This window comes from Amblyomma mixtum, chromosome 6, assembly GCF_055824585.1.
Source record: "Amblyomma mixtum isolate Tamu chromosome 6, ASM5582458v1, whole genome shotgun sequence".
NCBI lineage: Eukaryota > Metazoa > Arthropoda > Arachnida > Ixodida > Ixodidae > Amblyomma > Amblyomma mixtum.
This window is the reverse complement of record NC_143017.1, coordinates 71,416,175-71,438,492: the sequence shown is the minus strand read 5'-3', so window position 1 is coordinate 71,438,492 and position 22,318 is coordinate 71,416,175. Positions and strand designations below refer to the sequence as shown.

Below are 22,318 nucleotides of genomic sequence, written 5' to 3'. Positions count from 1 at the left end.
ACGGTGCCCGGATGCTCTCGTTTCAGTGCCCGGATGAGTGGAATTCAGTGCCCGGATGTTGGCTCTCGGTCTCGGCGTGACGTCACCACACCGCCGACAACGGGAGCTAAAAGCATTTCATGCTTAAAATATAAAAAAATTACCGAATACGCTTTGAGTCGTCGCGCAGCGGCGGCCGGTAGCCACGAGTGACTTGTAGACGCGGCGCACTGCGTTCCTTCAGTTGGAGGCGCTGCGCTTTTGCGTTCGCAACCTACCAGGCTTAACGAAAGCTAAGCCCCCGCCAATTTTTTTTTTTCGATTTTCGCTGACGCTGAGCGACACAGCAGTCCATACTCCAAACACCGAACACTACCTGGAAAGGGAATATATCTTTCAGTCACGAAACTTTTTCTTAGTTTTTAATTCGTGCGGGAATTTTAGACACGCGATGAAGCCCTGCCCTGTAATAGACTAAATTTTGCACCGAAGCCTCTACCGAAGCCTCTACCTCCTTGGTCAGTCCCGTAGCTAGAAACTCTACGGTCAGTCCATGGAGGAAGGAAAATTTCAAGGGTCAGCTTGGAGCATGGAGGAAAGGAATGGAATGGCTTGGAGGAAGGAATGAGGGTCAGTCACTGGTCTAAATAGAGTAAGAAACTCTGTGCTGGTCTAGGAGCATAGAGTTTCTAAATATTAAAACTCTGTCTAGAAAGGTTAACCAGCGGCGACTGACGGCCATGTTTGAAACTGTATATAGTTGACACAAGTAACCGTAGATGGCGCCAGCTGTTAAACGCGTTTTCAGAAGATGGACGTCATGTTTTGAACGTCAGTGGTCAATGTTTTCTAATGTTGTGCAACTGAGCTGAGGCATAGGTAGTCATTTGACGAACGGCTTTCGTACCACCATGTACCCGGAGTTAGACCGGGCCTACGTTTGTGTTCTGCTCTTCCTGCTTTTTGGAAGTAGTAAGTAGACACTTATTTTGTATCTGATCAGCTCAGGCGGTGTTGTGGCTCTGTAAGGCGCGGCCAAACGTTGTTTACTTCGTGCCTATGGCTCTAAAGAGGCGCGTTGAACTCGTCAAGCGTCAAGGATCAGAAACGTTGCTTCTTGGATGTTGATCTTTTAACAACGATTCCCTGCCACTCTCTTCCTGACGAAAAAGAAAAGAGCCTACACAATCTTGTAGCCACTCGTAGTTTGCGTGCTGTGTGTAGTTGACTGACAAAGGTGAAAGTGTTTCTGAGAAGTTTCTCCTTCTGCAGTTGAGGGGTGATTGCAGCAGTCGTATTACATTTCAACAATGGTTTGAGCCTCATTGTGTTCCTAATTGGTGTAAGTTAGAATGAGCCAGCTTGTGTGTGCCTTGCGTTCAGTAATTTTTCTTGTTAACCCCGCCAAGTTAATGCTGCTATGTAGCTGGTTTCCGCCGTTTGGGCAGGTAGGAGCGAGGCTTACTCATGGGATGAAAACAGGCTCGATTTCGAATTGTAGCGGTAATGCTAACGCTACGATGGTTCAGGTCATTGCTGTAGTAAAAGGCTCGCTGTAAATAGTACATCGTGGTTTTATTAGCACAAAGCATTCGCTTATTGGTGACTGATGTCTGTTTGCGACGTGCATACGAGTATCCTCCCCTTTCCTGCAGGTTGTGCGCAGATTGGAAGCAAATGCACGTTCATTAGTTTCTGCCTCGCAAGGCACGCTACCTGCGATTCCAACAACATCTGCAGGTGCAAGCCGGACTACCCTGTGCAGATATCTGATCGAAGGTGCGCTAAAGGTAAGCAGTGACATGGTCTCCTTAGACACCGTTAAGTGCGCGCTGTTGCAAAACACGTAGCACATGCGTACTTAGTTTTGCAACGAACGTCAGCCAGGAAGTGCGACGAAACTGGTTGATGACTTGCATTTGTTGATTCCTATCGTGCCTATCTCGGTACAATGCCGAGATTTATTCCGTTTAAATTGTGTGAAATCATGTGACCTATGTTACAGTCCGGATATCTATATAAAGCCATGTCGGTTTCATAGGTTTCTTGCTCTGTGCTAGGGCTGTGATTACTCCCCTTGCATGCAACTTACCTTTTTGGGCTTCAGCTACATTTTGGTGCTGTCTTGTCAGATGAAATCGATGTATGTATTTTTCACTCAAAACCTGAGAGTGTCCACTTTTGGAATCATTTCCTTTTCGATTACTCTGTTTGAGCTGGGTTGAAAGGTACAGTTGAGAGGCTACGGCTTCTGCAAGTGTGCTGTTCTCAAATTTTCGCTAGCTTCCACAATGAAAACAAGACTTGTATTAAATTCTTTTAAAGGTCTGCTTTCTCGCTGATGAACTTCGGTTGCCATGACAGGCAGTATTATTCTGGTGTCACACGGGCGATCACAGTGGTTACTCAGCGGGGTCGGCTTTCATACAAGGTTCATTCACACTTTCGTAAGGTCTTATCTGTTGCCCAGCATCAAAATGTCATTGCTGAACAGTTCCTGTGCTTGTGATTTTCACTGTGCATGCCATAGTACATTATACACAGTTACCGCTCATTCAAGACATCCAGAAATGCAAAAGAGTGTATTCTAGTGCACATAGGTTATTCACATTTCAGTGCACACTGATGGTATCGTGTGCTGAAACTTGTACACAGCCATCCAACTTAATGCTTGGTCCACTAAGCCTGTGCACATTCCCGGCCGCGGCGGCTGAATTTCGATGAAGGCGAAATCCTAGAGGCCCGTGTGCTGTGCGATGTCAGTGCACGTTAAAGAACCCCAGGTGGTCGAAATTTCTGGAGCCCTTCACTACGGCATCCATAAACCAAACCATAAACCAAACCATTTCTTTTGCCATCTGCCGTAAGATGCTATTTGACTGTGGAGGCCATTTATAGCTTTGTATTTAAGAGGTGGGGGTTGATGAGAATAGTAGCTAGAAATTGGGTAATCAAGAACCGTGCTTACCCTTCTGTTCATTGTTTTTTGTAATGCGTGAGCATTAGAGGGGACATCTCACGAAGGAAGTGAAGCCCTAGGAGTGGCGCCCTGCCCACTGGATTGTGAGCAAAGTGCCCACCATGGCAGGTGCCAGTTAAATTAAAGGTGTAGTGAAGAGGAATCTGAACTCATCTTTCTGCCGCGGGAACTCAATCTACACGTTCCGAGCATTCTTAGAAACTCTGACTTATTGCCCTGTGTGGCCGATTTCCCTAATTGAATCGAATTAACGTCCGGCTCCCGCTTTTTTTTTTAATTCTCCCCGTACGGTGGGCGGAGTCGACCAACGCGTGGAGTGCCTTTCGGCTAGCTCCGTGGAGGCTTGCCGCACTGCCGTCAGCGGAGTAAAACGTAGTAACATGCGAAAGCAAGTAGTCCGCGCGTATTTTTATTTCTGCAGCCCTGTTTTGCGGCTATGTTATCTGCAAGTGAAACTAATTATTCACGGAAACCTAAAAAACGAAATAAAGTGAAAGCTAAGCCTCCATGGAGCTGGCTGAAAGGCACTCCACGTGTTGGTTGACTTCGCCCACCGTACGGGGAGAATTAAAAAAAAAAAAAGGCGGGAGCCGGATGTTAATCCGATTTAATTGGGGAAATCGGCCACAAAGGCCTGTTTCTAAGAATGCTCGGAATGTGTAGATGAAGTTCCCGCGGCAAAAAGACGAGTTCAGGTTCCTCTTCACTGCACGTTTAATGATTCGTCGTGAAAGGTTGCTCGGGAAGAGCAACCTGGATTGCACAAGCCCCACCGATGGCAGCACCTTCCATCGCAGGATAGTGGTGCATTGCTTAATTGCTGCACCACTGCGCCAGGAGTGGTATGAGGATTCCCAGGGGTCTATGAATGTAACGTAAAGAATGACCGATGTCGCGGCAATGCCAAGAACTAAAAATGCCGAGGGTAGCTCATAAATCCTCCCCTGTTGTATTCATAGGTTGACTGTTCAGAAACACATGCAAAATTGCTGATGGTCATACGCTGATCTGTGTTGCATGATGGTTTCGCTCGCCTTTCAGATACATTTGGTAGGCGTGGGCAATAATGGGTGGTGGTTGGGGCAGTGGTGCCATTGTGGTAGGCTTAGTGGTCTGGTATCCCAAGGTAGTGATAGCTGATCCTGGATCATGAGAAATAACTAGAAGAATAAGAATGGGGTGGAGCGCATATGGCAGGTTTTCTCAGATCATGAATAGCAGTTTACCAATATCCCTCAAGATAAAAGTGTACAACAGCTGTATCTTACCGGTACTCACCTATGGGGCAGAAACGTGGAGGCTAACAAAGAGGGTTCAGCTTAAGTTAAGGACAATGCAGCAAGCTACGGAAAGAAAAATGATAGGCGCAACGTTGAGAGATCAGAAGTGGGTGGAGTGGGTGAGTGAACAAACGCCGGCTAATGACATCCTAGTTAAAATCAAGAGGAAGAAGTGGGCTCGGGCAGGGCATGTAATGCGAAGGCAAGATAACCGCTTGTCTTTAAGGGTAACGGAGTGGATTCCAAGAAAAGTACAAGCACAGCAGGGGGCGGCTGAAAGTTCGGTGGGTGGATGAGACTAAGAAATTTGCGGGAATACGATGGCCGCAGCTGGCGAAGGACAGGGGTAATTGGAGAGACATGGGAGAGGCCTTTGCCCTGCAGTGGGCGTAGCCAGGCTGATGATGATGATGGTTGAGAGATGTGCAGTATCACTTGACAGGGCTTGAGGTCTGCTGGATGTTTTTTGGTTGTGCTCATGAATGTGGATCCCTGGGTTAGTTTAGATGTGCAGATTGGAGCACTTGTATATTGTTATGACAGACTTGTGAGAATATCATTCATGTCATTTTTGCAGTCAGGAAAAATGCTATGTTGCTAGTACGCTATGCGATGCCAGTGCATGCTAACACCCCAGGTGGTCAAAATTACAATGGAGCCCTACAGTCAGGCATCCCTCATAGCCCATATGAAGCTTTGTGTGTCAAACCACACATATACCGTAATATGTCAATAATTTATGAAATGGCAGAGGTGTTTCATGTCTTGTTTAACTTCCTACTTAGCACGACGACATCTGGAACTATGCACGGACACCAAAGAGTGCACTAAGATGGACAAAAACACGTACTGCTCTCGAACATCATCTCAGAGCCGCTGTGAGTGCCATGATGATTACGTCTACAATGAAGAGACCAAATCCTGCGAGCCCTGTGAGTACATTTAGTTCTGGGGATGCATGCTAAAAATCTGTGGATTTTTGCTGCCTCATTGGACTACAGAGGCAAAATGTGCAAGATGTGACTTGCTGCTTTAGAGCCAACTGCTGAACATTTAATGAGCTCTCTAGCAAATGGAGACAGGCAGCAAACGTTGTAAGTGCTAAAAACCACTTGCTTTATTTTTGTGTCTAGGCACAAAGTAGGCATGAGCTGCAATTTATTTTTTTTGATACTACGTTTGTTTAAACAGGAAAGCAATATTTAATGACAATCAAATGAGTCGACGCTGTTATTGAATGGAGCCGCTATGATGGCTCGATAGTTATGGTGCTCGGCTACTGACCAAAAAGACACTGGTTCGATCTCGCCGCGGTGGTTGCATTTCGTTGGAGATAAAGCTGTTAAACTGTTAAACTATGACATTGTTAATAGATTTCAGTTGTATTTCTTCTCCTGAAGCCATTATTTTTGTGTTCGTATGATTGCTTTAGAGTTATCCTGTTCACGTTTCATCTGACACTGATGTTGCATCTGCAGTATGAAGCTGCAGTGGGGTCACATGGCTTCACTTGCTAGTCTCTTGTGCCTGCATGTTTGCTTTAATTGAACCCTGTGTCTACAGACGTTTGTTGCGTCCTGTGTTGATGTTGGATGAATCCTGTGATGTTTGTTGCGTCCAAGGCTCAGTGCTGTCGTCCTGACGTGCTCTGTGATGGTCATGCTACCCTTGTTTTTACATAGCATTCGTTTTAAAGGGGTCCATTACAAGTAGGCTTGGCTCTATGGTGGAAGTTCTCGAACTGGGTTTCGTGAAGCTCTTTGGCTCCTTAAGAGTGCACTGAAGAGGAATCTGAACTCGTCTTTTTGCCGCGGGAACTCGATCTACACGTTCCGAGCATTCTTAGAAACTGCGAATAATTGCCCTGTGTGGCCAATTTCCCTAATTAAATCGAATTAACGCCCGGCTCCCGCCTTTTTTTTTTTAATTCTCCCTCGTACGGTGGGCGGAGTCGACCATCTCGGGGAGTGCCTTTCAGCCAGCTCCGTGGAGGCTTTGCTTTCGCTTCATTTTGTTTTTTAGGTTTCCGCGAATAAATAGTTTCATTTGCAGATAATATAACCGCAAAATAAGCCCGCAGAAATAAAAATACGCGCGGACTATTTGCTTCTACGGACTACTACGTATTACTCCGCCGATGGCAGAGCGGCAAGCCGCCACGGGACTGGGTGAAAGGCATTCACCGCGTTGGTCGACTCCGCCCACCGTACGAGGGAGAATTAAAAAAAAAAAGGCGGGAGCCGGGCGTTAATTCAATTTAATTAGGGAAATCGGCCACACAGGGCAATAAATCGAAGTTTCTAAGAATGCTCGAAACGTGCAGATCCAGTTCCCGCGGCAAAAAGACGAGTTCAGATTCCTGTTCAGTGCACCTTTAAGAGTGCTTTTTGCTCCCCAAGCACCTAAATTCATGCATGTCTGTACCCCCACCTTTCGGTTACCTATTTTATTTTGGGCCTGATTGTACTGGAGTGGCTTGTAGCAAAATGTTTCATTGTACAGCTGGTCATCATTATTCGAATTCGGGCATTTTCTGACGGACTGTGCGTCTGCATGCCCTTTATTGCATGCATGTTATGTAGGGAGGAACAGAAGCCAAGACATGCATAGCTCCTCAGTACCTTTTGAAAGTCATTGGGGTTCCCTGACAACCCTTGCTGTATATATGCTCTGAAAAGTATCTTGAAGTGCTACTGGAAAGAAGCATAGGTGATGCAGAGATTTTTAACTCTTGCGTGTCCTTCATCGGGACATGTGGAGCCTTTTCTGTGCGCATGGTTAAAACTGTCGTTGGGATTTCTTAGTGGTGCTGTGGGTGCTTTGCCGTTTGAAGTTAAATAAAGAAAGGAACTAAATGGGTTAGAGTGAGTACCTCTGTCATGAGAATATGAATACACTTGTCAAAACATTTTAATGCATCAGCAGAAAATTGGCTACTATGATTAAAGCAGCTTAGTACGCGACGCTTGTAATCCATTTTTCTATTCAGGACTATCGGTCACTCTCACTCTGTGATCAACCAACTTATGTGCATGTTGTCTTGGATAATTACTTCAAGGGGGTATGACAAAACTAAAACCGTTTTCATTGTTCATGCACGAAAGGTAAGCATATCTGGTGCAGGTATATAACTTCTTAAGCTGATTTCAGAAATGCATTTTATATTAAGCTAACTGTTAAAGTTGCAAAGTAATTACAATTAACAGCCTGTAAAGTTATCCCCGGAGCATGAAGTAACTAATGAGAAAGTGAACAAGTTTTTTTATGTCAGCATATTCACAAAACCGTGTTCTGTGCAATAATCAGTTTTTTTTTTTTATGCGACCGATACTCATGGGAACAAAGGTTGAAAGTCATTTGGGCAATTACATAATTACATGATAACGTTTCTTATGAAAATAACTTTACAAACCTATTGCACGCAAATGTAGAAAAATCGCGAGATGTAATGCACTCCTTAACATCTTGGGATTCACGTGCAAAAGACAGAATCCTTCTATTGTTATTCATCACGAAATGTCGAAGGAATGAGTGATAGCACTTCCTAAAAAAAGTGAAAGTTGAGAAAATAAACCTTACAGTGTATTCCCTCATTGGCCTTTTTTATCACATTATATACTTTTGCTGTTAGCTACAGTAGGAAATCCTCGATGGACCAAGGCCATGACAAGACAATTTGCTTAAAATTTTTGACGAGCTCACATCAAAAGAGCATCGCTGTGTAAATTTGTTCTGCATGTCTTGCTATAATTTTTTGTTATGCCCCACTAAGCTAAGCGTCAGCCAATCTATTTTGAGTCTGTTGCACCTTGTGTTTGCATTGCAGTGAAGCTGGCTCCTGTGTCTCCAGACATCCTTTTGCCCATGGCTGTTGGGGTCTCAGTGGCTCTCTCCAGCATGCTGTGTTGCTTCCTTGCTTTGTGGCGCCTCTGCAAACGGTCAGTGTGTGCTTTTTACTAAAGCATGAGCAATGTATTAATATATATATATATATATATATATATAAGAGGGTTCTCGCACAGCTTCCACCCTCTCTGTTCGATGACGTTTTGCGTCACACCAGTGGTAACTCAGGACGTACTACATCCGCTGCTTACGAACGTGGGAGGCGCTGATGAACAATCTCAAGATTAGGTTATTTGTAAAACATAAATACCCCACAAAGCAGAAGATTTGACAGCCATCACCGTAGCTCAGAGGTAGACTGGACGCGTAATTCGGAGGTCGTGGGTTCGGATCCCACCGGAGGCATGTGGTTGTTTTTTCTTCTGCTTTTCTAATCAATTAGCTTTAAGCGATAACATATTCAGTAATATTCTAAATTGATCAACATCACAAATAAATAAATAAATAAAATTAAAAATCCCCTGTGTCCCTTGGTTTCTGTGGCTGTTGGTTTCTCTTATATTTATAACGAGCCCCTCATTCCTCTTCCCTTGTTTGCTATATATATATATATATATATATAATCATTTGGATCCTTTCTGAGACCCGGCAGTGGAAAATTTGTCCAAGATATTAGACGTGGAACTGCAGGCGTGGCATCTATAAGCGGGGTTTGGTCTCGTAGAAAGCTGCGTCTTAGCTTCGTTTAGAACATGTGCTGCTCTCTAGTGAGTATTGACAAGGTGACATCGTTTCTTTCTTAAGGAGATCTCAGAGCCAAGAGCCGGTGGGGGCATGTTTTACGGTTGTGGTAAAAAAACCTAAGCAGAATCAAGTGCATTTCAGAGCATGGTAATGCATTTTTAATCACCTTTTAGCACTCGTGTAAGAGTGCTGCCAACTCATAGGGCCATGCGTTGGAGTGGCGAGGGCTGTAACTTCTCTGTGTGCTTTAAAAACTTTATATTTTGCTATGTATTGGACATTGCCCTGTGTACAGCCAAAAGTTCGAAATGCAACAAAAAATACTCGCCATGTTTCTGGACTTGAATTATCATTGTTTACATGATTTAATATCTGAATATCAAGAAGGTGCTTGAGCAGGCCTCTTTCAGCATGTGGGGATCAACAGAAGTGCAGAAGGGGATGTGGCACAAAGAAATGAGGGTGGGCACACTGTCTGTCGATGTCAGTGTGATGATGTCACAGGTCATCTCATGGGCTGGATATCATGGGCTGGTTGGCACGTTGCTGAAATGTATTCCAGTTTGAACTAGACAAGGATGCAAGAAAGGTATGCAAACAGAAAGTGGGCGCTGACTTCAAACAGTTCACAGAGTTTGTATAGCCAGTTGAATTCCCTGGTTTTCTACAAAAGTACCTTTCAAGGGCTCTTCAGATCCCTTTGTTCCTGCAAGCTCACAAGACTTATGGCAGTCCTAAGATTTTGGCATATGACAGAGCGGCAAATTCCTCACACTTTTTCGGAACGATTATTCAAAGACTACAAATATATGTTTACCTCATGAAGTTACAGAGAAGGAGAAAAGACAGAAGGGAATAACACTAAAAAACTATTTAGAAAGTGCATGCAGAATGTACTTATCAAGTTTGCAAAAAAGATGGAATTAAGGAGAATGATTTTCATGTACTGCTTAGATATGCTAGCTTCTTGTCACTGTGACTGATGGTTGATTAGTGCATGAATTAGTGCATTAATGATGGTTTATGGTTTACGAGGGTTTAGCTTCCCAAAGCGCCTCAGGCTATGAGGGATGCCATAGCGAAGGGCTCCGGAAATTTTCGCCACGTGGGGTTCTTTAACGTGCACTGACATCGCACGCTACACGGGCCTCTGAAATTTCGCCTCAATCGAAATACAACCGCCGTGACTGGGATTGAACCCGTGTCTTTCGACATGGCGCTCGGCGACAGCAGCTGAGCGCCATAACCACTGAGTCACCACGGCGGCTTGTGAGGAAAAAACTTAAATGCAGTAGACTCTCATTAATTCAGACTTCAAGCCACTATAAATTTTTGTTTGAATTACCAGAAGTGCAATCTAATATGATCCAAGACTGAATGCAATTTGCTTTATCAATATCTATGCAGTAGTATTTTGGACCTATTTCTCTATGCAAATGTAGCTAAATGCTTTAGCACAACAAAAAATTATGGGTGAAAGTTTGCTTACCCAAGTGTTGTCGAAAAACGTTATCAATAATGCACTGGTTTCGCAATAGAGTAAGAATTTCAAAGTATGAAAAAAGGTCTGAACTGAAAGGTCGAAAAGTTGAATGGCTGCAAAAAGCTTCCTGAAGCAGTTTAACACCGCAGCAAATTTGACTGATGAAAAAATAGGAAGTGGTCATTTGCTCTTTAAATGCAGAACTGCGTGGCAATGATGGTTTTCGCAAATCCTTCAGTCTGTAGTGCATGCCCACTGTCGAGAATATCAAAGCAGAACTGCTCCGTGAACTTACAACGGGTGGCCTGTTTGGGCCGTCGGGCGATCGACGAATAATGATGCCAGGTTGGCTGTGATCGTAGACGGCAGTTAGGGGTGCCTTTTGCCTCCTTGTCCGGTGTCAGGTTGCTGTTTGAGGAAGTCACTCTAACCTCTTAACAAAACTGGTTTATTGAGGACAGGAAATGGTACAAGGCAGTTGACGAAAAGCGGTTTAAAAACTGCTGAGAGTGAAAGCTTCACTGCTTCACTATGCTAGGTAAAGCCAAGGTCACCATGTCTGGAGATTTCACCTTCATTTGACCTTCAGATAAAGGAAAGGAAAGGTGCATAACTGGTCCCCCCCCCCCGGGGACAGTGGACACCTTAGTTGTGCTTTATGCTACAAAACTGGTGAAGAGCAGAAGCTTTGAATCTAAAGCAAAGGTGCATAACGGGCCCCATGGGACAATGGACATCTTAGTTGTGCTTTAAGCTCTTCATACCAATGAAGGGCAGTTGTTTCGAAAGCAAATGAAAGGCGCATAACTGGCCCCCTGGGACAGTGGACACCTGAGTCGTGCTTTAAGCTCTGTGGTGTGGTGGTAGTGACACTCAGTGTTGTGGCAGAAACTTGGCACTGAAGCCATAGGCAGTCAGCAGTGTTCACTGTGTTCATTGGTGTTGGTGTTAACACTGTTTTAGAATCCGATTATTTTAAGGAAAGGAAGTGCGCTTAACTGGCTCCCTGGGTCAGTGGACGCCTGAAGCACGCTTTGAGGTATGTGGAGTGATGAGAGGGAGATGTGGGCTGTATGAGTTAGCACTCTGTGGGGCAGACATCGGGCACTTCAGCAATAGGCCACAGCATTCATTGAGTGAGCAAACTCTCGCGATCAACCATTAACTGCCACCTGCCAGGGTTGCAAGGTGAGCGCGATGCCTATCCAGTGTCCGGAACGGAACACACTAAGCCGTGTATAGTTGCCCAATAGAAACGCCATAGCTTTTGCTCTCTAACCAGGTTCAGGAGTAGTTAAACCTCAACTAATTTTTTTTGTTTATAGCTTGTTTTAAAACCTTCGGTAGTTGGGTGCAGCTTTACTATTTCTGCTGTCGTCCAATTTCAACCAGTAGTAGTGCATTGGCAACATACATGCAAGTGGGCGGAGCACAGGGCTTGCAGAACCCTACTCAGCGGCCCCGCACCTCCGGGAACATGCAGGGCGCGCAGTTTCGCGTATACAGTTCTGTACGTGTGCAACCCATCGGTGCGCCTCCCCGTATCGGCTTTACTGTCTCCGCTGATAGTAACAAAAAAGCCATCGCTTAGTTGGACGGCCAGGTCATTTAAGAAGCCGCCCACTTTAATGACGACTGCACTTGAGCACTAGTCTGTTTTCAGTGGCAAAAGGTCTTCGTCCCTTTGCGACCGGTTGCTGCGGCCTTGACGGTGGCGTTCAAGGATTTCCTCCCCATTTGGCCCCAAGGCCTTGGACATCATTCGACGCACTGTCTTTGTCCCGAACCCTACAGCTCCCCATGAAAGCGGCAGCTTCTGGCGGAGGGTGGAAATGAGCCACCAGTGCCCTTGGCCTCTAACTTAACATGCTCCAAAACAGTAAGGCCTTCCACTGCCTGTTTCACAGGTGCGACGCAGTAGCGATGGAGTCTCCTCACACGCGGCGGTGTACATGTAAAGAGGCTTCACCACACAACGAGCAGCATGTAATGAGTGCTCATTATCGACGCACAGGACCACGTGAGGGGAACGCACATTTGAGCTGGCATGGCGAGACACCTCCTAAAGAAAGAAAACCCTAACAACGCGCCAATTCGCGTCTGAACCGCCAGGGTAGTATCGAAGCGCAGAAAACGAAACTATGCCGTGACGGGGCAACTTCGGTCGACATTCCTCCCCCATTGCCCATGTAGTGTGCCCATGTCCAATTTTGCCCATATAGTATGCTCTGCTGGGTGCTAACAGGCAATGAAATCACCAGATGATAAATAGATTGCATAATAAATCTCCAGATATCTCATGGCCAGATCCAAAGCCAGACTCTGGTTGGTTTGTTCAGAGTGGTATGGCTAGGCCTTGATGCAATCTAGACATCTTTGAGCATTTTCTCTCGGCTGGGGTCAAGCAAGAATTGATAATCTTTTTCTGCACGCAGGGCCAACAGCAGTGGCTTCTTGAGCAGCCTGCAAGTTGGCAGCAGCACGAATTCCAGAGGAACCCGGCAGCATGCCCCTGTCCGGACTCAGGACTCCTGGAGCTCGGACACCTTGCCCTCGTACGAAGCAGCTGTTTCACTCAAGGTGGGAATAATATTGCAGCTGGGTGTAAAACAGGGGTTCTCAAACTGGGCTTTGCAGGGCCATGATTCCTTGGTGTCTTCTTTTTTTGTGCCCGAGGGCCTGCCACATTCACTCGCGTAATTTGTGCACTCTTTCCTTAAAGGTGCACTGAAGAGGAATCTGAACTTGTCTTTTTGCCGCGGGAACTCGATCCACACGTTCCGAGCTTTCTTAGAAACTGCGATTTACTGCCCTGTGTGGCCGATTTCCCCAATTAAATCGAATTAACGTCCGGCTCCCGCCTTTTTTTTTTTAATTCTGCCTCGTACGGTGGGCGGAGTCGACCAATGCGTGGAGCGCCTTTCACCCAGTCCCGTGGCGGCTTGCCGCTCTGCCATCGGCGGAGTAATACGTAGTAGTCCGTAGTAGCAAATAGTCCGCGCGTATTTTTATTTCTTCGGGCTTATTTTGCGGCTATATTATTTGCGAATGAAACTATTTATTCATGGAAACCTAAAAAACAAAATAAAGCGAAAGCAAAGCCTGCACAGAGCTGGCTGAAAGGCACTCCACGCATTGGTCGACTCCGCCCACCGTACGAGGCAGAATTAAAAAAAAAAGGCGGGAGCCGGACGTTAATTCGTTTTAATTGGGGAAATCGGCCACACAGGGCAATAAGTCACTGTTTCTAAGAATGCTAGGAACATGTGGATCGAGTTCCCGCGGCAAAAAGACATGTTCAGAATCCTCTTCAGTGCACCTTTAAGGCGTGCGGAAATGAGATTTTGCGCACTTGTCCTAAAAGACTCTACAGAGGTCATAATGTGCGATCTATACCGTATGCCCTATAAACGCGTGTAAGGGCCGCACTTTTTCCAGATTCAAGGGCCAATTTTCGGGGCGCAGACCGTATACGTGATGTGCGATTTTATTATTATCTTTTTTTAAGTGTAAACACACCAGTCGGGAAATGAGCAGCATTCATTCTCCATCCAGTCGTCACTTGCGAAGCTCTATGACTCTGAGCTCGTGCTGTGCTCTGGTGCAAGCTCATCCCACAAGAAGTCGCACAGCGTGTCTGTTGTCAATGCGTAGCCGTAGGTCTGCACTTTCATCTCATAGTAGAGCAGCTCTTCTTCCAGTTCGCCGCCGCGGTGGCTCAGTGGTTACGGTGCTCGGCTGCTGACCCCGGCCGCGGCGGTAGAATTTCTGTGGAGGCGAAATTCTAGAGGCCCGTGTACTGTGCGATGTCAGTGCATGTTAAAGAACCTCAGGTGGTCGAAATTTCCGGAGCCCTCCACTACGGCGTCTCTCATAGCCTCAGTCGCTTTGGGACGTTAAACCCCATAAACCAAAACCAACCATCTTCTTCCAGTTCGGGAGACTTGCATGGCTTGCCTCGGAAAGTGCGCTTTTTGCAGCTTGCATCCTTTTCGGTTGCGCCATCATCGCATGCATTTCTTGGCCACATCGAATTTCCTACCCGCTGCCCGCTGTGCCGTGTTCAAGTGCAAACTCCCAGCCGTGTAGCTATTAAGGTTCTTGCCCATCGTGCTAAGATTGCTACGCTCGGCGGCAGCACACGAAAGCCACAATTATAGAGGACTTCCACGCTACCACAACTCCCGTGCGTACATGCCTTTGACAGCCATAAAAGCTAAAGCTGGTGATACTGATGCCGATATGGATACCTGAAGCTCGCAGGGGAGGAAAAAGTTGACGACGATGATGGTCACTTGCGGCCTCCGGCGCCATCTGTTGGTGGCACGTGGAACCTCCTGTGCGTGTGCATTTTGAAGGCTATTCCCATGTGGGTCGTAAAAGGTTTGGGTGCGGCCTTTACGCGGATCTTTTACTTTTTAAAATATTTTGTTTAGGAAAACAGGGTGCATTCCGTACATGGGTATAGCCCCCTCAAACTTCGTAAAGTAGGGACATCTCCCTTCCCCTCCTCCTCTTTCTCCTTCGTTTTGGTGCAGAAACCTCTACTCATACATCAAAAATGGCTTCCAACCATGCGTGGGGCGGCCCTGGACGGTCGCGGCATCCATTCAGAGCACACATGTCAGCTCATATTTCTGGGCACTTTTTGTCCATGACTGTATGTACGGAGTTTTGTGCAATTCACAAGTTTTTACAAATTACCCATGCTGAAGAAAACCCAAGAAGGGTTGACCGAAAACTGTTTCCAGAAGTGTAAAAACGGTCTACCTTTGACATCCTACCATCTTTATAGTGCTGTAATGTATGAAGTGTTGGCTGTCCGCTTACCTATACTTCATTCAGACATTAATTTGTGATTAACTTTACATTACTGGTGCTTTCAGTCTTGAAAAACAGTATTTATTAAAAAGCCTGTCATGAATGTTGTTTTCAGTTTTTGCACTGCACTGCAGTCTTTGCATTCAGTACTTTTTCCTGTGCCATTCACAGAGGCCATCATCTTCATCTCAAGAGGATCCTCCACCACCGTACAGCGAAGCTGTGACATTCCAGTTGCCCTTGTCCGAGACGAAAGTGTGACTGCAGTGCTTCTGCCGGTGAACTGGAATTCCGTATGTTGCTGCAACATGCAGTCTGAACCACTGTGAGTGAACAGGCTCTTTCGCCAGGTGTAGGAAAGAAGATGGTGCGGAGAACTCATCCCCGGTAGTACAGCCAGCGGGCCTGACAGTCGCCATGGACATCTTCCGCGCTTTGTCATCAACGGCTGATCAGTGCTTACAGCCGATTCTTCCGATGTAGTGTGCGGCTTGCACTCACCGTGGTTTCTTCTGTGTTTAGGAAAGAAATCCTTATGACAGGAGGACTTTTGAGTCCTTGTTCCCTTTCTGCAGCTGTTCGCTTTGCATTGAGATTTCAGTATCTAAAATCAGGCCGTAGGATAGCTTATATAAAACAGTGGTAAAAGACTAACGACGCGGCCATCTGCAAACTGTAGTATGTAACAGTATTCTAAGTCGCCCAGCCTTTCTGTTATGTACGATGCCGTGCTGTGTTTTTTCGTCCGTACTTGTGGCTAAGCTGTCTATTCAAGATGCCATTTGACGATGCTCTCGTTGTGTTATTTTAAATCAATAGGAGCCTTTTGTGTTTTTCTAAATGCTGAGATACAAAGGTGCCTTGAGGTTTGGCTGGTATCTGAGGATTAGCCGAGTGTCCTAATGCAGTCTTGGCGGAAGCGATTTTGGTCTTGTGTTCCTGCCAGGAAGTTGGTTGCACTCACGAGAGGAGCACTGGCATGGGCTTATATTTACATTCCTGTTGTCATTGCCAAACTATGACGCGCTTTTTTTTATTTGTCATGTTGCTGCTAACATAGTGTTCTTAAAGTGATCATCAGAGGAAGAGGTTATGGATCACTGCTCGCTGAAAGTATGTTAATGATTATTCAGCTTTTGTTTTGCAGGGACCAGGATGCTCTTAGCATCCGTAGACCTCAGCGTGGGTTTTTTTCGGAGCAGGCTGTTATACCTGGACCAAACATTAGCTAAACATGGCAGCATTTTGTTTCCTATATGGACGTGCCACAAATGGCAGGTTTAATATTCATGTTCCTCATTTGCTTGCTTGTTGAGCGGACTCATCACCAGGCACTCATTGTTTTAACAAGCATATTTATTTGTTTCAGCTTTGTTTTACTTTACTTTGTGAACATGTAAGTATGCATGCACATTTCCATCATTATGTTTTTTACACCATGTTGTATAATAGAGAGAACATGAAGAAACAGCAGGAAAAACTCAGATTTTCTGTGTCGGTGCTGTGTGACCGCCTAATATTGTTTGAGAAAATTGTGCAAGTCGGTGGCTCACTGAGGTGCTTGTGAATTGTCTTCCATTTAAAAATGTATTTTTTTGTTTTTTCAAAGTAGTGTGTTTGTGAATAACCATGAGCAATAACTACCCTGGAAAAGGCATTCATTAAGGGCCGTTTATGCAGCAGCAAAGCAAGTGCAGGTGTGCACAGAACACAGGAGCTATGGAACAGCTGAATTTATTTGCGTGCAGATCAGAATTGACACCTTTAGTTTACACGTGCAAGGGTGACTAACACAACACATCCCTCAGTGCCTAAGTATGCACTGAGGCCACAGGAAATTAATCTCTTTTTCTCATGGTTTCTATGTCTCGAGGACTCGTGAGGCATCTGCTATTGTTTTGTGAGGTGAAGAAAGTTAACTTCTTTCAATTAGATTGTGACGAGGTTTTTTTGTGTTTACTGAGCTTATCAGAAGTTCAGCTCAATAGAAGCGCTTAAATAAGTGGTCTGCATAAAGGCAATCCATCCACATTTGCAGGGAAAACCTATTCAAAACCCTAAAAAAGGGAAAACGAAGAATTTGCAGGAAATGGGTTTTTTTGCTGCTCTGGAACAATATTCAAACATTCCCCAAAATATGGGCAGTCAGGATCTACACAGTGTTCTCTGAAGACTGCTGACTGCCCTCGTACCTGAGATAGATGCAGTGCCGTTGGAACTTGTTAGGCTACAAGTCTACTACTTGTGTTAACACATTTGGTTATGCTCTCATGGCAGTAACAGTTTGTGCTAAACAATGTATGCAGTCAAATGGTTTGTGTTAGCCTGAGTTTTTAATTGCGTCAGCAGGAAGGCAACTGAGGCCTTTAACCCTTTCAGGCGCCATTTTTCGTTTTGACTGAAATCAATTATTTTTTCACCTAAGTAGTATATTCAGGCCTCAAGAAAGGGAATTTGTTAGTTTTCGAGTGTGAAAGACTAGCAAGTAAGTTTTTATAACGATGTGGAGAATTCCATACAAAGTGTCAGATTTGTTAGAAATAATAACATCGAAATGTTCTCGTGTGTCTGGTAAACACCCAAGGGATCGTGGAATGACTTTGTGTTTCGAAGATTCACATTACGCTCGAAATTGAGCAAAAACAATCGATGTTTTCACTCGCGGCAAAATCTGTCTGCACAGAAACAGCAGACAAAGTGCTACGTAGCTCACTCTTATGTGAAATATTATTTACTGCATTCGCTACATGGTACAAAAAAGCGACTTATTTGCAAAAGAAGGGTGCTCAATTTGACTGAAATAATGAAATCACTGTTAAGTGCTCCAATTTCTCAGAAAAAGCTGTAAGTTTGCCGCTTACACAATTGTGTAAAAAGCACCTGAAAGGGTTAAACTGTTCAGCTGATCAGAGAAATGAGGTTTCCCAAGTTCATCCTCAAGGCTGAGCTCCATGTGCACGAAATTTCTTGCGAAGGCTGAAGGGATGGCAGCAAGCGATGAACGGTGCCGTCATTCCGTGTCCGCAGAAAATTTCTCTTGGCACCTAAGTTCCTTTGCAGCTGTAGTCAGTCAGACCGGTGTTGGCTGTTTCTGGCTTCTCACATCACATTCCTCTGTTTAGCCAGCCCTTTTGGCATTGAAGAGGCCGCTTTAAACAAGGTGTGCGCGCGTTAAGTGGGTGTCATATGCGCCTTGAAAACGATGATTTAGTTGACGCACTAGAAATTTGGCTGCTCCAACTCTTCGAAGGCATTCTGCGACACGCGGTGCAACCTTGTCACCGACGAGCAGAAGCAGCGTGCGGCCCACCGGGTGACAGTGTACCGCTCACTTGGTGTCGCTAGGCCTACCTACCTAACTCCGCACTGAAGCTGCAATGAAAGCACTTCAGACTAGCCACTGATGATCATAGAGACGTCTTATCTTGTTACCACTTGCACAGTAGCTTCATCTGGTATGAACGCAGACCTGATTTGTTTAACGTCTTTGTCAGTGGAGATAGAGGGAGAGTGAGCTTAGTAAGAGCAGTCAGCATCGACGGCCACGGGTCGCAAGCTCGGGAGTCCGAGCCTTCGGCAGAACCGCCATTACAGGCCATCATGCGCAGGTTTGCTCTGTTCTCCACCAGCACTCCACCAGCTTTTTTCATTCCAAACAGTTCCTGCCGGCCTCCATATGAAGCGGGGTGTGTATAATTTTCCGCCATATAATTGAGGCCTTTAATGCATTATCTTCATCTGGGAATCGCCGGGTCCACGCTATTTCATCATCAAATGCAGGTTGCCGAATGAATGGGGGACGCATCATCGGTTCCACTGTAGTTTGCTCACTTACAAGCAGATCAAGGTGACGGGTTACGGGATTGAAAAGTCTGAGTACACAGGCGCCGAACGAAATCGCACGTTGCACGTTGTGTACCTCTCGTCTCGCCATTGCTTGCTTGAGTTTCACCCACTAAGCAGCAGAGCAGTTGACACTTCTCCGTGCCGCCTTGTCACTAGTTTTCAAGCGCATGGAGCTCACTCTTACGGGAGTCCACTATAGTTTGAAGGCTTGCCGCATATAAGCAGAGGTAATTAACCCGAGAAAAAGGAATTTGCGCACATTGGATTGGGTACAACTGAGCAATGTTCTTACTTTGCAAACCACTCCTTCAAGATTTACTTCGAGCACACAACTTGTTGCAGCCCAATATACAATAAACATAGTACAGTACTAAGTAGCATCTTAGGACATATAAGTGCTGGGAGTTGGTGTTCCATTCTGAGTGTATGCTTTATATGAAAGCAGAGCTAAAATTCTAACCCTTTTTTTTTCATACAACCAGCTCCTCAGAATAGAATAGAATAGCTCATCAGAATAGAGTTCATAGAGGTCATTATCAGTGTTACGTCTCGTTACAAGTGCTGTGGTGAAAATTTAGTGGAACATGTCATCTGCCCTCTGAATTGATAAACTAGCTTCTTGTAAGCATTAAATGAAGGTAGTGAGATCAGATTTTGCTGTCTCGCTATGGTGCGAAACAATGTGTTCTGGACTGGAATCTCTTTTCTTAACTGTAAAAGGTAGCGAGAGTAATCTACATTGCTGTGTGACTTCAAAAGAACTGCACACGGTTGCTTAGCCCTAATGAGACCTTCTGACGTGACTTCCAAATTGAGTTTTTGCTCAAGGTATGTCAGTGCCATTCACAAGGCGTGGTAGCCTGTGCGGTGTGCCGAATAAGTGTCTGCCATTGAATTTAGGCGTGTAATAAGAATTCTTGCAGACATGTGTCTACTGTTATTGCCAAGTTTTTGTGTGGGACAGATTCTTCAAGGATTTAATATGTGATGACACTTGGCCAACTGTCGGTTCCCACTTCGTGCCTGCAATGTGAGCTTTCAGTGCGTATGTACACCTTTTGAAGAACATGACAAACTTTTTGAACTTTGTACAGAATGGTACTTTACACCAGGCATTTTTTTATAAGAGGAGTCTTGAGAGAATCTTGCAAATTCTTGAGAGTAAATGGTGCGTCTCCGAATAAATTTTCTAGTGAATATTTTTCAGACAGTGTTTTTCTTGTGTTCATGCACCATGATACTAGGGACCACAGACCTCTAATTGACGTAATGCACGGAGTTCACTTTTGGATATTTGTATGGGATGGTTCTTTACACCAGGTATTTTACTGAATGGTATTGCATAGGAGTGTGTGCCCACATGGGAATGTCTCTGACAGTTTGTTTGACTACAATTTTGTTGCTCTGTAGTTTGTCTTCATGGGCAGAGAAGGATCTCAGTTTTTTTTTTTTTTGTCGACTGTGTTGTGTAAAAATTAATATTGCCATTGTCACGGGACGCAAGGCAGTGGATTGCATTCCTGCTTGAAATTCCATTTGCGAGTTGCGCTAATTTTGTGTCTGCATTTGAGACTGCTTTCTATGTGTGCTCATTGACTGCATCCAAGTGGACCAGTACTATGCTCTCGGGCAGCATAGGGACAGCATACTGTAAACATTTTGCCTATGTTAGTGTGTAGTGTAGTGCATCATAGTGGCTGATAGAGCAGTGACTCGGAGCAACCACGTGCATCGTATAGATTTGCTGCACTTTTGAAAGAAATTAGTGTGCATGTTTCAGAGTTACGTATATTTTTTTGTAAATAGCGCTTCACTTGCCCAAAGAACAATAAAACCTGCAATATATAGTTTGCGTTTCTTCTTTCATTAGTACAAGCTGACTGCAAGGCTGTCATGGTCATGCTCTTATTTGGTGAATTCAAGTTGCACAAGGAGTAAGCACCCACCAATTGCGCCAAAAGCTAGTCATACAGGCACAATTGACTAAGATCATTTTTCAAGTGCATTTCAATGAAAGTGAATACATGTAAGAGCATGCAGGGTCCTGACATGCTGCAGCAGAAAATTTCAAGGCGGAAGCCTTTAATGCCTCATCGTTGTAAGCAGCAGTTGTCGACAGAAATGTCACGCTTTTCAATTGGTCGAAACGGTCGTGACGTCACAGTGCGCAAATTTTAAACGGGGCCAATTGTACTTTGGCTAGTAACCATGCAACCAATTAAAGGGATCGTATAGTGATGTTCCAAGTGGGACTGAGTTTACTTAATTGCTTAATTACCCAATTAGCCTAGTTAACCTTTACAGTCAGGCCAGATAAATAAATAAAACCGAGTAGTAAATTAGTTGAGTTCGAGAATCGAACCCCGGTCTCCCGGAGTGCGAGACGAGCATGCTAACCACTCCGCCATGCCAGCTGGATGGTCTGGAATGAACAAAATGAACAAAGGCGAAGGCGCGTCTAGTGAATATGGTGTCTTCGCTCACACCCATCTTCCTCCCTTCCTGTGTCCACCCAGATATGCGAGACAGATACATTTCCTTTCCTCAAAAACCAGTTTACGGATGAGCAAGGTGTACAGGGGAACGGGGATGGCGTTCTATGGACTCCCTGGCAGCGTTGCAAGACACTGTCGCGTTTCACTCTTATAGGCGAAGCCTAGCATCTTAACAATGCATCGGTGACACAAGCAGCAACACAGCGCTTATGGCTTTCGCCTCACCGCACTTTAGGTCAACAAAGTGCCCCCCTGAATTTTTGAATTCCGCGAATTTAGAGCGAAGAATCTGCAATCTTCCGCGGGTGACGACCACTCCACCACTTCCTTCAACATGCCGCCTTTCTATGAATGTCCTGGTGCCAACCTAAACACCTCCGTATGTGAAACTCTCATGGCATGGCCGTGCCACCGAACTTGCACTATCGTGAGTGTAGTCTATTCTTTAGCTGAATAAGCTAAATGCAACTTGTGTGCTAGCCTGTTTGCTCTAGTTTATCTTTGTATATCTTTAGCTTTTTATATGCTTGAAAATTCGAGTTGTAACCGCTGGCTTGCAGGAAGCAAGTAAGAGTGTCTAATTCTCAGTCTGCCTTATTCTCAGTCTAAACTCTCTTCAGGTTTTGAGAAAAGGAAAGGTGCATGCTTGGTTCACTTTGATGGACACTTGAGGGGAATAATGCGCTACACACGGACAGAAGGACAACTGAAAAGACGGACACAGGACAAGGGGCACTAACAACTGAGATTTATTCTGGTACTAAGGCATTTCATGCACATGCTCAAAACAATCAAGTGATTGCCACTGGCTGGCTGTGTTGCACACTCGCTTCTTCGTTTCATG

At 45.1% G+C, this 22,318-nt stretch overlaps 1 protein-coding gene across 1 annotated transcript; it reads left to right on the top strand.

Moving 5' to 3' along the window:
• Positions 1-706: 706 nt before the first annotated feature.
• On the top strand, positions 707-20,826 carry LOC149339348 (uncharacterized). The gene is made up of 6 exons (XM_089548097.1): positions 707-951; positions 1,635-1,769; positions 5,025-5,171; positions 8,066-8,177; positions 12,748-12,892; positions 15,305-20,826. The coding sequence occupies exons 1-6, from the start codon at positions 891-893 to the stop codon at positions 15,392-15,394; spliced, it is 690 nt and encodes a 229-aa protein (XP_089404223.1). The 5' UTR covers positions 707-890; the 3' UTR covers positions 15,395-20,826.
• The last annotated feature ends 1,492 nt before the right edge of the window (positions 20,827-22,318 follow it).

What these genes read in the sequence shown, in the direction of transcription:
- LOC149339348 (XM_089548097.1), top strand. Translation starts at nt 891, where the DNA reads ATGTACCCGGAGTTAGACCGGGCCTACGTTTGTGTTCTGCTCTTCCTG. An exon ending in CTTCCTGCTTTTTGGAAGTA is followed by an intron (nt 952 to 1,634) that starts GTAAGTAGACAC and finishes CCTTTCCTGCAG; the next exon opens with GTTGTGCGCAGATTGGAAGC. An exon ending in AAGCAGCTGTTTCACTCAAG is followed by an intron (nt 12,893 to 15,304) that starts GTGGGAATAATA and finishes TGCCATTCACAG; the next exon opens with AGGCCATCATCTTCATCTCA.